Source organism: Dama dama, chromosome 14 (genome assembly GCF_033118175.1).
Source record: "Dama dama isolate Ldn47 chromosome 14, ASM3311817v1, whole genome shotgun sequence".
NCBI lineage: Eukaryota > Metazoa > Chordata > Mammalia > Artiodactyla > Cervidae > Dama > Dama dama.
The window spans coordinates 995,960-1,009,861 of NC_083694.1; the positions used below are offsets into that span (position 1 = coordinate 995,960).

Below are 13,902 nucleotides of genomic sequence, written 5' to 3' on the forward strand. Positions count from 1 at the left end.
TTAGTCTGTTTATTAGTCTGTTATAGTCTGTTTCAGAAAATCCACTTTTCACTTAGTTTGGTTCAGTCGCTCAGTCATGTCTGACTCTTTGCAACCTCATGGACTACAGCCCGCCAGGTCTCCCTGTCCATCACCTGCTCCCAGAGCTTGCTCAGACTCATGAACAGTCCACTTTTAGGAGTCCATCCAGCTCAGCTGAGAAGCACGGCTAAGCTGCCTCTCTCCTCATGCCCTCTGCCCTGTAGCCATCACCTTGAACATGTCAAGTAAATTACCGTAAAGACATGGGCATGCCTGCCAAGAGGAACAGTCTGTGGTCCTCTCTGCCCATCACACTTTGGGTGGATATATTAAGTTTAAGGTATGAGAGAGACTCATAGCAGAAGAATATCTCTGAGGGAGGAGAATGGGGGCAAACCGGGCTTCCTTGGTGGCTCAGACGGTGAAGCGTCTGCCTTCAATGTGGGAGACCCGGGTTCAATCTCTGGGTTGGGAAGATCCCCTGGAGAAGGAAATGGCAACCCACTCCAGTATTCTTGCCTGGAGAATCCCAGGGACGGGGGAGCCTGGTGGGCTGCCGTCTATGGGGTTGCACAGAGTTGGACACGACTGAAGTGACTTAGCAGCAGCAAAGGGGTGGAGGTTTTCACAAAACCTCTAGGAAGCAGCATCAACAGCAGGATGGTAGATGGTTGAGAAAGACAGGACAGAAAAAGTGCCCTTGCTGAGGCCCGCCTACCCTGCAGGGAATTCCATGTTGCCTCCTGGGAGTTCCTTGTCTGCTTTGAGTTACGCCTAGGGCTGAATTTAGGCCAATGGTGCATGACAGCCGTGGGCCTGCTCTTTCCCAGGCCAACTCCAGGTTCTCTGAATTCTTTCCTAGCCATCTCCTCCTTGCCTGGAGCTGGGCTTCTGGCTTAGCTGGCATAATGCTGCCAAGCAGGAAATAGGGAATTCTGGAGGCAGGGAGAGTCATTGCGTCTTCTGAACCTGAGAGCCCTCCCCGCTTTCTCCCCTCCCACCAGGCCTCGGGCCTTCGGTGCTCCACTCCCTTGGCAACGCAGCAGAATCTCTTGCAAGTTTTGTTTTGCTTTCAACCTTGAGGGTTGCCTTGCACTGAATGTCAGTGGGGGGTGGGAAGAAAGATAGCATTCCTTCTTCAGCTGAGGCAGATGTTGCATCTGCCCTTGGAAGTGGGGTTTTCGCTCTTTTTATTTAGCTCCAAGGTGTGAGCACTGGGGGTGTGATACCAGAGGGGAGGATGAACACGCAGCCCAGGAGAGGGCGACCGGGCAGAGGGTAAGGAGGGCACTCTGGGCAGCGCTCTCTTCTCTGTGCCGGAGTCAGGGAGCTCACAAAAGGCACACAGCAGAGAGACGGACAGAAAGACACTCCCGGGCCATTCTCTTCTGAATCTGTCGTCCCCTTGCTGTGACTTTCGGGAGGCTGCCTTCTCTCTAGGGGCTGGAAGGCCAGAAGGCACGGAGCACATCTCCAAGCTGCGGGTGTGATAAGCGGGAGATGCAGAAGCAGGGAAATGGCTCTGAATCCTCAGAGCAGTGTCAGTGGCTAGCACAGGAGCTGGCTGAAGCCTTTCAGTCCTCATGTTGATTTCAAGCTGCTCTTCCCTCTTGCTTTCCCTTGTGGCTCAGATGGTGAAGAATCTGCCTGCCGTAGAGGAGACCCAGGTTCAATCCCTGGGTTGGGAAGATCCCCTGGAGAAGGGCATGGCAACCCACTCCAGTATTCTTGCCTGGAGAATCCCATGGACAGAGGAGCCTAGTAGGCTACAGTCCATGGGGTTGCAAAAGAGTCGAACACGCCTGGGTGGCCAACACTTTCACTTCTCTTTTACCCCCTAGTCCAGGGTTTTAAGGTAGGACTTGAAAGATGTTCTGATGTCTGTTCTTCTCATGTACCGAATAGGCCTGGCTTCTGAGCAGCCCAGAGAAACCTCTCCCTGGTGCTGTCTGTACAGCAGAAGATTCTGCTCGCCCCTTGGCAAGGTATCATCGCCCACACAGCTGGGAAGTCCCTCCTGATGTCTGACCGGGCTGCACCCTTTCTGCGCCGGCTCTGATAAGGGGGCCTCTGCAGACAGTCCTCGGCCTCCGTGGGGAAGCCGGCCAGGCCCTTGCCTGCTTCCCCGCTGGAGCCAGGCCACAAGGGGCTGGGCTGCCGCTCCTCCTCCCAAGCCACGGCAGAACAGACACAGATTTTCCACCGCCGCCCATTCCATCTCCACAGGCCCCTGCCCGGCCGTGTGATTCCCCAGCCTGGGGTGCGGGTGGTGACTTCCCAGGCCGACATTCTTGTCCCCTTTCCCAGCTCATGTGCTAAATCTGGCTGAGGGCCAGAGGTGCTCCCAGTTTGGGTGGGACTGTTTCTCGTATGTTCTTGGGGACACGGTTTCTGCTCATTTTCTTGATGTATTTCTAGGGGAAACCCCTTTCCAGTTTCCAGCATTCTCTTGCTGCCAAGTCCTCCTTCCCCACTTTGGGAAGCGGTGTGCTTGAGAAGCAGCTGTGAAGATGAGAAACTTAAACCCCCTCTGGCCTGGGCAAGTATTTCTGTGAAATCGCAGCTGCTGAGATCAAGGCCTGAGAGCCTCTCGGGGGCTGGAAGAATTGGAATGGGAAGCCCCACATTGGGGGCTGGCGGAGTTCCCGTCTCACATGGCTCTCCTGTGTGAGGCTGCCTGTCAGAGCAGATTCCCAAGGCCACCCGCTAGCAGCCCCACACTGCCCCTCCCTGCCAGAGGGCCTGCGGGGTCCTGGGGCCACTTGACTTCTTAGCGGGGCTTTTATTTAAGAGCTGAGGGTGACTTAAGGTGGAGCAGACAGGTGAGAGAAAATGCAAAGAGGAAGTAAATGTGTGACCTTGAGAGCATCTAGGTAAGAGCAAGGCCTGACCTCTTTTGTTTTCCATAATGTGTCTTGTTTCATTTGCTTGGGTCCAAAATAAGGCCAATAATGAAACTTTTATTGAATATAAAATTCATAGGTTGGACTCTGACAGACCTGGTGTCACCATCCCTGAGGACAGGAAAAAGGCAGGACTAATTCACTGCAATTGTAAATAAAGAGTAGGAACAAGACTGATTTGCCTAGAGGTGCAGAGAAAAGCGGCAAGTGGGCCTGCCCTGAGGTAAATAAAGAAGGCTGACCAACCATTCCTGTTTGCCTGGAGCTGAGGGGTTGTCCCAGGAGACAGGCGCTTCGGTGATGAAATCTGGAAAGTCCTAGGCAGAGAAGGAAAGGTTAGTCACAGCAAAATGGAGCCTTAGCTGAGTACAGCTGCCCCCACGCCCCAGCCCCCTCTGTGTGAGCTGGCATCCAGCTGCTGCTTGTGGAGCAGTTACAGACTGCCACATGTTTACTGGGGTGGTTACCAGTGGGCGACTCCCAGTTTCCCATCTAGGCCTCAGTTTGCTTGCATGTGAAATGGGGCTGATAGCAGCCAACACACAGGGCTTTGCACAGTTTTGGTAAGAAGACACAAATGTGCCTGGCACAACTGTAATCACTTAAATGTTCACAATGAAATCTGTTACTCATGCAGTTTATTCAACGAATTTGTGTACATGTCAGGCACTACTCTAGACCTAAGGAACGAAGACAAAAATCCTGACCTTGTAGAGGAAGATAAACAAATGTAGAACAAATATATCAAATAACCTATTCCAGGAGAAGACCTGTAGAGGGAAACAGTTGAGCAGGACAAGGATCCCATGTGCTGGGGCAGAGACGTCCACGTAAAATACATTGGTCAGGGTGGGCCTCACATGACAGGTGGCGTTTGTCCGCAGACCTGAAGGAAGTGAAAGGACAAGCCGTAACTAGTGAAGGGAAATCTGAGAAAGAAAACAACACGTGCAGGGACCCTGACATAGAAACACATCTGGCGCACACAGAGAGTGGCCGGAAGGCCAGCTTGGCGGGATCTCGGTGATCAAGGCGGAAATAGTAGCACTTAACAGGTGGGGAACTGGGTGCTCACAAAGGGGGCCTACAGGCCATCATAAACTTACTCAGTTTCACTCCACGTAAAAGGGCAGATGAGTGTCATGGATTGGGTTGAGAGTGATCGTTCTGGAAACGGGATAGACTGAGAACAGAAAGGTAAGGGTGGAAGCGGGAGGCTAGTGGGGCAGTCGCCGTAGTCCAACTGAGAGATGACCAGGGCTTAGACCAGGATGGAAGCAGTGGAAAATGAGAAGTGAGGGGAATCTGGATATATTTCGAAGGTAGAGATGATAAATTTTCTGACTAAATGGGTATTGTAGATGAGAGAGAGAAAGAGGAGTCAAGGATGATTACGAGGCATTAATATGAGAACAGAGTGGGGCAGGGTTACCTCAGTGGAAGTGAAAGTGTTAGTCACTCAGTCGTGTCCAACTCTTTGCGACCCCATGGACTGTAGCCCGCCAGGCTCCTCTGTCCATGCGATTCTCCAGGCCAGAATACTGGAGTGGGTAGCCATTCTCTTCTCCAAGGGATCTTCCCAAGCCAGGGATTGAACCCAGGTCTCCTGCATCGCAGACAGATTCTTTAGCATCTAAGCCACCAGGGAAGCATTTTTAGCTAGAATGGTGTTGAGGTTCTCATTTTGGCCTTCATTGGGCTATTGGCATGTGATAACCTCCTGTAACTGATGTCTTGATTTGCCCTCATAGTCGTCTAGTCACCCTTATTACCAAGGGAATAGCATCTCCCTTTACGTTGTAAATTCTGCTTTCTTAAGAAATAATCCCAGGTCGATTAACAAGTTATTGGAACTCCTGTTTCTCAAGAACAGGCCAGCCATCCAGCACAGCAGTTCCAAGTTGGCACAGATGTGTTATCTCAGGTCCCTGGGAGAAACACCCCGCACAGCCCTGTTCCCTAGCAACTCCGCCTCTGCCCGCCTGGGGATCGAGATGCCCTGCCCAGGAACACTCCTTTCCCAGGCTCTGGCGTGTCTTGCCTGCTGAGAACCGACTTCTCAGAGTGGTGGGGGCAGGGGGCCTCTGGCAAGCAGCCCGTGTTGCTTCTAGTGCTTTGGCCAATCCCCCCACCCCACCCCGTTCCCCTGCAGAGCTCTGCTGTGCCTCTCAGCTCTCTAGCCAGGGTCATGCTCTTGGCCCCAAGGAGGCAGGAGGCCCTGGATAAAAGCATCAGGTGTCACTTCCCGAACCAGCTTCCTGCTTCTCTCTCCTGACCGCTAGCAAGTGGAAGGAAGCAGTCTCCAGTCCCCACTCCACAATCGCGGGTGCCAGTTCACACCGCTGCTTCATCTCCAGGCAGGGTCCCCGGGTAGATTTCAATACCTCTGCTGAGTGGTTTTTGTCTTTAGGGTAGAGGAATGGACCCTGCAAACAGTACTCCCTTGGGTACAGATTTTCCCATTTTCAAGATCCCTGTCTGAATGTCTTCCTTAGTTCTAACTCACATCTCTTTCTTTGCCATTTAAAGTTTCGCCCTTGGGTCCTGTTTAGTGGAGACAGAAGTCTGCCCCCCGCCGTGCCCCCCTTCCCCCACCGGTGGCCTAGCCCTTCAGTGTGGAGAGGTGTGAGGTCCTTGGCATCAGTAGCCCATCCTCTCCTTGCAGCTTCCAGTCATCTGCTAGTCCTGTGCCTCTGGGTTAAGTGTCCCTATCCTCTTGATTCTAACCCTCCTCACTGCTGATCGTTTTCCAAGACAAAGGTTGCCTCACCTTGCCTGTGGGGAGCCCATCAAGCAGTATAGCCAACAACCAGTCCCAAACCAAGGCTATTTGCTAATCAGGTTGTGTAAACAACTTGATAAATGCCACCTGGCATTAATTTAAATTACATGCGTTCTCCTCTTAAAGTGTAACCCCTCCTGGGGCCCATGAGAAGAGCCTAGGACTCTGGGAATAAGTCTGCCTCTTATTCCCTCTGGGAACGTGCATGGACTCTGCGTGCACACTCACACGGGTGTGTAAGCACACGTGTGTTAGTGCAGAGCGTGCTGATGGTCACGGACTGAGTGCCGTCTGACTCAGCGCTTTCACCTTCACTGTTCTCTCTTTATTCGCTCTGAACGATAGCGCTTCTCCTAGTGCTTTGTCCAAGCAGTACTCGTAGCACTTAGTATGTCTCTAAGTACGTAGTTCTTAGTAGAACAGTAGCACCTCTTAAAGATGTGTGTGTCTATGTGTGTGTGTCTCTGTGCGTGACGGAATGGGACGGCTCTGGGTGCTTAAAGGGGATGCCCAAAGTTGGAGTCTCATGAAGTCTGTATTCTGTTGATGTCCTGAAACCTCTGGAACTTGGAATCAGGACAACTGGCTGGGCTCTGTCTCCTAGCCTCCTGGCATGACCTTGAGCAAATAGCTTATTCATTATGGCCTTTTCGTGTGAGCCAGTAGGTAGAAGCCACCTCTGCTTTTAAATCATGGCCAGCATTTACATGTTAATATAAGAGGAAAATTCTGTGTCTCAGGAAACATTTTAGTGTACTCTTAGAGCTGAAGCCTGGTGCAAACTCAGTGAGGAAGAGATGAAGTTGTAGGTCTGGGTTAGCTTACCCTGGAGACCAAGAGGAGTGAGTGGCCCCTGTGACCAGATTCTCTTGGTTTGCCCCCATTTCACACCTGCTGAGTCTGGGAAAATGGGGGTGGTTGGTCACCCTAATTGGATCTCATATTTGGGCAGATTGGGAAGCAAGGGATCCTCTTTAAAGGACTCTTTTAACTGCCTTCCTCTGTCATTCAGCTCTTCCACTTTTTTCTTGTTCATTCACTCCACTCTTGTCTCTTTTTCAGGCCTATCTGGGAACCCTGCAGATCTGGAGAAACGTAAACAAGTGTTTGGACAAAACTTTATTCCCCCCAAAAAGCCCAAGACCTTCTTAGAGTTAGTGTGGGAAGCCCTTCAGGACGTCACGCTCATCATCTTGGAGATCGCGGCCATCATCTCCCTGGTCCTGTCCTTCTACCGCCCCCCGGGGGGAGAAAATGAACGTGAGTGCCTTGAACAAACAAGCGTGACTCTGGTCTGGGTTCTTTCCACTGTCACTGAAAAGCACGTAGTATTTGTTGACAAATTTTATTAGGTTGGTGCAAATATAATTGCAGTTTCAGACCATGAATTTTAAAACATAACTAGTTTTAATAGGAACCATTACAATGAACACATTTTTGCCAATGAGAAATGTTTGTTTATTCCTGTAGTGTAAAAATCCGTGTTTCAGGATCCGACAAACTCTTGGAAAGCGTTTTGCTGCATCCTTTGGGTTGTGGAAGCATTTTCTCTGCAAAATGTTGTTGAGATGCTTGAAAAAGTAGTCAGTTGGTGAGAGGTCAGATGATTATAGGCTCCCCTGGTGGCTCAGATGGTAAAGCATCTGCCTGCAATGCAGGAGACCCTGGTTCGATCCCTGGGTCAGGAAGATGCCCTGGAGAAGGAAATGGCAACCCACTCCAGTATTCTTGCCTGGAAAATCCCATGGACAGAAGAGCCTGGCGGGCTACAGTCCATGGGGTCACAAAGAGTTGGACACGACTGAGCTTTGAACTTTGAACAGGTGAATATGGTGGATGAGGCAAAACTTTGTAGCCCACTTTGTTCAGCTTTTGCAGTGTTGCTTGTGCGACCTGCAGTTGGGTGTTGCTGTGGAGAAGAACTGGGCCCCTTCTGTTGACCGGTGCCAGCTGCAGGTGTGGGAGTTTCCTGTGCATGGCGTTGATTTGCTGAGCATACTTCTCAGATGTAATGGTTTCGCCGGGATTTGGAAAAGTTTAGTGGATCAGACTGGCAGCAGACCGCCAGACAGCGGCCGTGGCCTTTTTTTGGTACAAGCTTGGCTTTGGGAAATACTTTGGGACTTCTTCTCAGCCCAGTCACTGAGCTGGCCATCGCCAGTTGTCCTGTAAAATCCACTTTTCGTCGCACATCCCAATCCAATCGAGAAATGGTTCGTTGTTGTTTTGTGGAATGAGAGAAGATGACACTTCAGAATGACAGGTTTTTGATTTTCAGTCAGCTCACGAGGCTCCCACTTACCGCGCTTTTTCACCTTTTTGATTTGCTTCACATGCCAGACGACCGTGGGATGGTCAACGTTAAGTTCTTCGGCAACTTCTTGTTTACTTGTAAGAGGGTCGGCTTCAGTGATGGCTCTCAGTTGGTCATTGTCAGCTTCTGGTGGCCAGCCACTACACTCCTCATCCTCAGGGTTCTCATTTCCCTCTTGAACCACCACTGCCCTGCACGTTCATTAGCAGTTCCTGTACCAAATGTTGTTGATGTAGCAAGTCGTCTCCACTGCTTTACGACCCATTTTGAACTCAAATAAGAAAATCACTCAAATTTCCTTCTTGTCTAACATCATTTCCAGTCTAAATATATAATAAACAGCAAGAAATATCATTAGCAAAAAAAGCATAAAGCAAGAAATGCATATTAAAATGATATATAACATAGCCACATTTATTAAGAACATATTCCAGTAGCAAATGGCAAATTTCAACAATGCAAAAGCTGCAATTACTTTTGCACCAACCTAACAGCTTAAGTGTTGTGTGTGCGCCCCCCCACCCCATTATCTGAGTGGGTTCTCCAAAGGAAACTAAAAAGTAACTAGTAAGCTATTCTTCCAACTCATCCTGATTCCAGGGTCTTCCCCCGCTTTCCCAGTAAATCCTTATTCAGAATGTTATGAATCCTCTACCCTCACTAAACCAACAAGGCCGTACACCTCAAAGTTCCCCCGCCCCCCAAGCTGGGTGGTCATCTCGGGAAATAGCAGTGGGAACTACCATGCTGGGAGTCATAAGGTTTCTATATGTGTCTTGCCTATAGTTTTCATTGACATGCTTCATGCTATTTAGTCATATGCCTTTTTTGGGTAAACATAGATAGTTATATTGGTGATGAGATGATGCCCAATCCTGCCATCCTCTGGTATCCTCAGGATGGCTATTTTACCCAGGTTTTCTGTTCTTCTCTTCCCCTGGCTTTCTCTTCTGGGGAGTTACAGAAGCAGAACCCCCATTTTTAACGTCAGCAAAGGCCCCTCGGTGACCCTTTTCTCTCCTTGCCCTGGGCTAGAGTGTGGTCTAGCCGTCAGTAGCCCAGAGGACGAAGGGGAGGCAGAAGCTGGCTGGATTGAGGGTGCAGCCATCTTATTCTCGGTGATCATCGTCGTGCTCGTGACTGCCTTCAATGACTGGAGCAAGGAGAAGCAATTCCGGGGGCTGCAGAACCGCATCGAAAAGGAGCAGAAATTCTCCGTTATCCGGAATGGCCACATCATCCAGCTCCCTGTGGCTGAGATTGTGGTGGGTGACATTGCCCAAATCAAATACGGTGAGAGCTCTGTGGTTCTTTTCTCTTTTAGCTCTGTTTTTTACACCTGTGCCACCCTTCGTATCGGAGGGCTAGGTCCTTTGGCATAGGGGGCTGGGAATTGCTGAGGACCCAAAAAGATAAGACCCCAAACTGTGTTAGGTTCTAGGTTAGAGTTTAAGGAGGTTATGGAAAAGAAATTCAAAGAAAGCAGTAACTGAAACTGCCAAAGACTGTCAGACTGTACCCTGTGTTTCTTAGATTACAAGTATGTAATATTCAGGCCATGGGAAGGTGTTTGGGGATCAGTAACCGTTTGAATTTATAATACCCAGAGCAGAGTTTTATCGCAGGTTGTCAGACCTGAAGTTCTTTCAGAGGTTCTCCAGTCTCTCCCGGGCCACTGCCTACAGGTGGGGCCCCAGGAGCAGCCCTGAGATGAGGCTGGATGGTCCTCACCTGCCCTCTTCCTGTCGCCCCTTCACCTCCTTGTACTAGGTGACCTGCTGCCTGCAGATGGGATCCTGATCCAGGGCAACGATCTCAAGATTGACGAGAGTTCTCTGACTGGGGAGTCGGACCATGTCAAGAAATCCGTGGAAAGGGACCCCATGCTGCTCTCAGGTGAGGCCTCTGACTACACCGGCTCCCCGTCTACCTCCCCGCAGACACTCGGCCACAGAGACTGTGTCCAGACCTTGCCCTGTCTTCCGATCATGCCCCGTCTCCTGCCCCAAGGCTCAGCGGGGGCTATAGCATGTCAGTGGGTTGAATACAAGGATATTGAGCAACCTAACAGAGGTTGTCCATGAAGCAGATGCTGCAGGAGCCTTCGAAGGGCTCTGCTGGCTGGGGTGGGTGGTGGGAAAGGAGCCTTACCCCAAAGCCGTTAGACACATTGTTCTCCTTACCCACCGGGTTGCTTGCTCTTGATCTTTTCCTACTATCTGCCGAGTATAACACTATGCATGGGAGAGAAAGGAAGAAGGATTGCATTTTTCCAAGTTTATGTTTCACACCAAAGAATGGCCAGGTGTTAAAAAAAAAAAAAAATGAAAAAACTCTTCTCCCGTCTTCTTTCTCATATAGGGACACATGTAATGGAAGGTTCTGGACGAATGGTAGTGACTGCTGTGGGTATTAACTCTCAGACTGGAATCATTTTTACCCTCTTGGGAGCCAGTGAAGGGGAAGAGGAAGAGAAGAAGAAGAAAGGTAAGGGGCTTTCAGAAGAGCCTCCCCCCTCCCATCCCCACGGACAGACTGAGAGAGGGAGCGGGTCTGGAGTGGAACACCTGGTTGGCAGACTCTGCAGGATGATGAGGACAGATCTGCAAACACCTTGTTTAGCTAAAGGTTTCATCCCTGACTCCCCACGGTGCTCTAATGAAAACCGGATCCGGCTCTGCACTCCGCGGTCAGGTTGCACTGGTTCCTGCATTTACTGGTGGACCGTAAGAGAACGAGGTAGAAGGCCTGCGCAAACAGGCTGGCAGTGTGCTCAGGCTCCAACCCTCGCCCCTTTCTTCCTCAGACACGGGGGGTTATATGAACCATCAAGGCTAAGGGAAAACTATCCAGGAGAAGAAACTGGTTTCCTGCTAAAACTGTGAGCAGGAAGAGAGATACAGCCAGAAGGGTGGGAACAGAGAGGGAATGTCTGCCTCGAAGTTAGCCCTGTCTTTGCCATTCACTTGTTCTTGAAAGCGAGAACAAAAGAGAAGCGAAAAGGAAAGATATGCCCATTTGAATGCAGAGTTCCAAAGAATAGTAAGGAGAGGTAAGAAAGCCTTCCTCAGCAATCAATGCAAAGAAATAGAGGAAAACAACAGAATGGGAAAGACTAGAGAGCTCTTCAAGAAAATTAGAGATACCAAGGGAACATTTCGTGCAAAGATGGGTTCGATAAAGGACAGAAATGGTATGGACCTAACAGAAGCAGAAGATATTAAGAAGAGGTGGCAAGAATACACAGAAGAACTGTACAAAAAAGATCTTCGTGACCCAGATAATCACGATGGTGTGATCACTCACCTAGAGCCAGACATCCTGGAATGTGAAGTCAAGTGGGCCTTAGGAAGCATCACTACGAACAAAGCTAGTGGAGATGATGAAATTCCAGTTGAGCTATTTCAAATCCTGAAAGATGATGCTGTGAAGGTGCTGCACTCAATATGCCAGCAAATTTGGAAAACTCAGCAGTGGCCACAGGACTGGAAAAGGTCAGTTTTCAATCCAATCCCAAAGAAAGGCAACGCCAAAGAATGCTCAAACAATTGTTCTTATCTCACACGCTAGTACAGTAATGCTCAAAATTCTCCAAGCCAGGCTTCAGCAATACGTGAACCGTGAACTTCCAGATGTTCAAGCTAGTTTTAAAAAAGGCAGAGGAACCAGAGATCAAATTGCCAACATCTGCTGGATCATCAAAAAAGCAAGCGAGTTTCAGAAAAACATCTATTTCTGCTTTACTGACTATGCCAAAGCCTTTGACTACGTGGATCACAATAAACTGTGGAAAATTCTGAAAGAGATGGGAATACCAGACCACCTGACCTGCCTCTTGAGAAACCTGTATGCAGGTCAGGAAGCAACAGTTAGAACTGGACATGGAACAACAGACTGGTTCCAAATAGGAAAAGGAGTACATCAAGGCTGTATATTGTCACCCTGCTTATTTAACTTATATGCAGAGTACATCATGAGAAACCCTGGGCTGGAGGAAGCACAAGCTGGAATCAAGATTGCCAGGAGAAATATCAATAACCTCACATATGCAGATGACACCACCCTTATGGCAGAAAGTGAAGAAGAACTAAAGGGCCTCTTGAGGAAAGTGAAAGAGGAGAGTGAAAAAGTTGGCTTAAAACTCAACATTCAGAAAACTAAGATCATGGCATCTGTGCAGTGATCTGCTCTTTCCAGGGTGCTGACCTCCTTGCTTCATGGCAAATAGATGGGGAAAGAGTGGAAACAGTGGCTGACTTTATTTATCTGGGCTCCAAAATCACTGCAGATGGTGATTGCAGCCATGAAATTATAGATGCTTACTCCTTGGAAGGAAAGTTTTGACCAATCTAGACAGCATATTAAAAAGCAGAGACATCACTTTGTCAACAAAGGTCCATCTAATCAAGCCTATGGTTTTTCCCGTGGTCATGTATGGATGTGAGAGTTGGACTGTGAAGGAAGCTGAGTGCTGAAGAATTGATGTGTTTGAACTGTGGTGTTGGAGAAGACTCTTGAGAATCCCTTGGACTGCAAGGAGATCCAACCAGTCCATCCTAAAGGAGATCAGTCTTGGGTGTTCATTGGAAGGAGTGATGCTGAAGCTGAGACTCCAATATTTTGGCCACCTGATGCGGAGAGCTGACTCATTTGAAAAGTCCCTGATGCTGGGAAAAATTGAGGGCGGGAGGAGAAGACAGAGGATGACAGAGGATGAGATGGTTGGATGGCATCCATGGACATGGGTTTGGGTGTACTCCAGGAGTTGGTGATGGACAGGGAGGCCTGGCATACTGCAGTTCATGGGGTCGCAAAGAGTCGGACATGACTGAGCGACTGAGCTGAACTGAACTATTCCTGAAAGAAGGGAAAACAGAAGGCAGAAAGATAACAAACCAAATCTGCACCTTTCCCTAAGCATTCCTTCTCTTGGAGGAGAGAAGGATTTGTACCATTTGGCTGGAGGAGCAACTTGGTCTATTTAGGGAAGGGCAGTTAATGAAAAGGCAACAAAGCTCATTCAGTTTGGAAGCAGACTATTTCTGCAGCCGCCTTCAGAGTGAATAACGAGAAGGCTTGCCTGGTGCTGGTGAGCTGACATGGAGGCACCTTGCATGGCCTTTGCCACCAGGGGGAAACAGTTCAGACCTCTCACTTCCTAACCCCCACCCCATTTTTCCAAGTGGTTTGACTTGGGCCAGAAGCACCTCCCAACAGCAGCTGTGCTCCAGGAGAAAGCAGCTCAGAAGGGGGTGTGCACTCCCCTGCATGAGTGACCTGGTCGATACCCCAGGGATTTGTGATGAACCTCTAATAAAAATGGGGATAAATAGAGGTGTGAGCTTCCTTTACATCCCCTTCGCTGCAACTCAGACCCTTTGCTGTCACCCTTTTAGGCTCTGAACAGGACCGGCAAATTGGATATCTGATCTCTGAATAGTCATTTTGGGTCCCCACCCCATTTTTTTCTTTCTTGTTCAAACAGGTAAAAAACAAGGAGTCCCTGAAAATCGCAACAAAGGTAACCTTTCCACTCACTCATTTACCATCTCTACCTGCTCACACTCAAACCAGACCTTTCCAGGCCATCTGCCTTCCCCCTGTTCCTCTCCATAAATCTGTTATCTGCTCCTGTGGCCCAGATGCCTCATCCTGAGGACGGTGCAGAGATCTGGGGGTGGTCCCAAGCTGCCAAACCCAATCTAAGGTGGGACAGCAGCACCCTCTGCTGTTAGCTCAAGGGGCCTCCTGTCAAGATTTCTCTCGGGAAGCCTGTGCAGTGATCTGCTCTTCCCAGGGTGCTGACCTCCTTGCTTTACTGCCCTTGGCCAGAGTTAAAGAGCAAGGATCGCTAGTCTCTGGGTTGGAAGCCTTCAGGGTCC

At 49.5% G+C, this 13,902-nt stretch overlaps 1 protein-coding gene across 7 annotated transcripts in view; it reads left to right on the plus strand.

Moving 5' to 3' along the window:
* Positions 1 to 13,902, plus strand: part of ATP2B4 (ATPase plasma membrane Ca2+ transporting 4) — a 101,068-nt gene that overhangs the window by 54,144 nt on the left and 33,022 nt on the right. For 5 of the 7 annotated variants that reach the window (XM_061159841.1, XM_061159843.1, XM_061159837.1 and 2 more), the window contains exons 3-7: positions 6,769 to 6,966; positions 9,056 to 9,313; positions 9,791 to 9,916; positions 10,382 to 10,507; positions 13,506 to 13,541. In XM_061159841.1, coding sequence (XP_061015824.1) covers positions 6,769 to 6,966; positions 9,056 to 9,313; positions 9,791 to 9,916; positions 10,382 to 10,507; positions 13,506 to 13,541 — 744 coding nt within the window. The remainder of the gene's footprint in view (positions 1 to 6,768; positions 6,967 to 9,055; positions 9,314 to 9,790; positions 9,917 to 10,381; positions 10,508 to 13,505; positions 13,542 to 13,902) is intronic. The other 2 variants (XM_061159842.1, XM_061159840.1) reach the window with 1 other exon arrangement.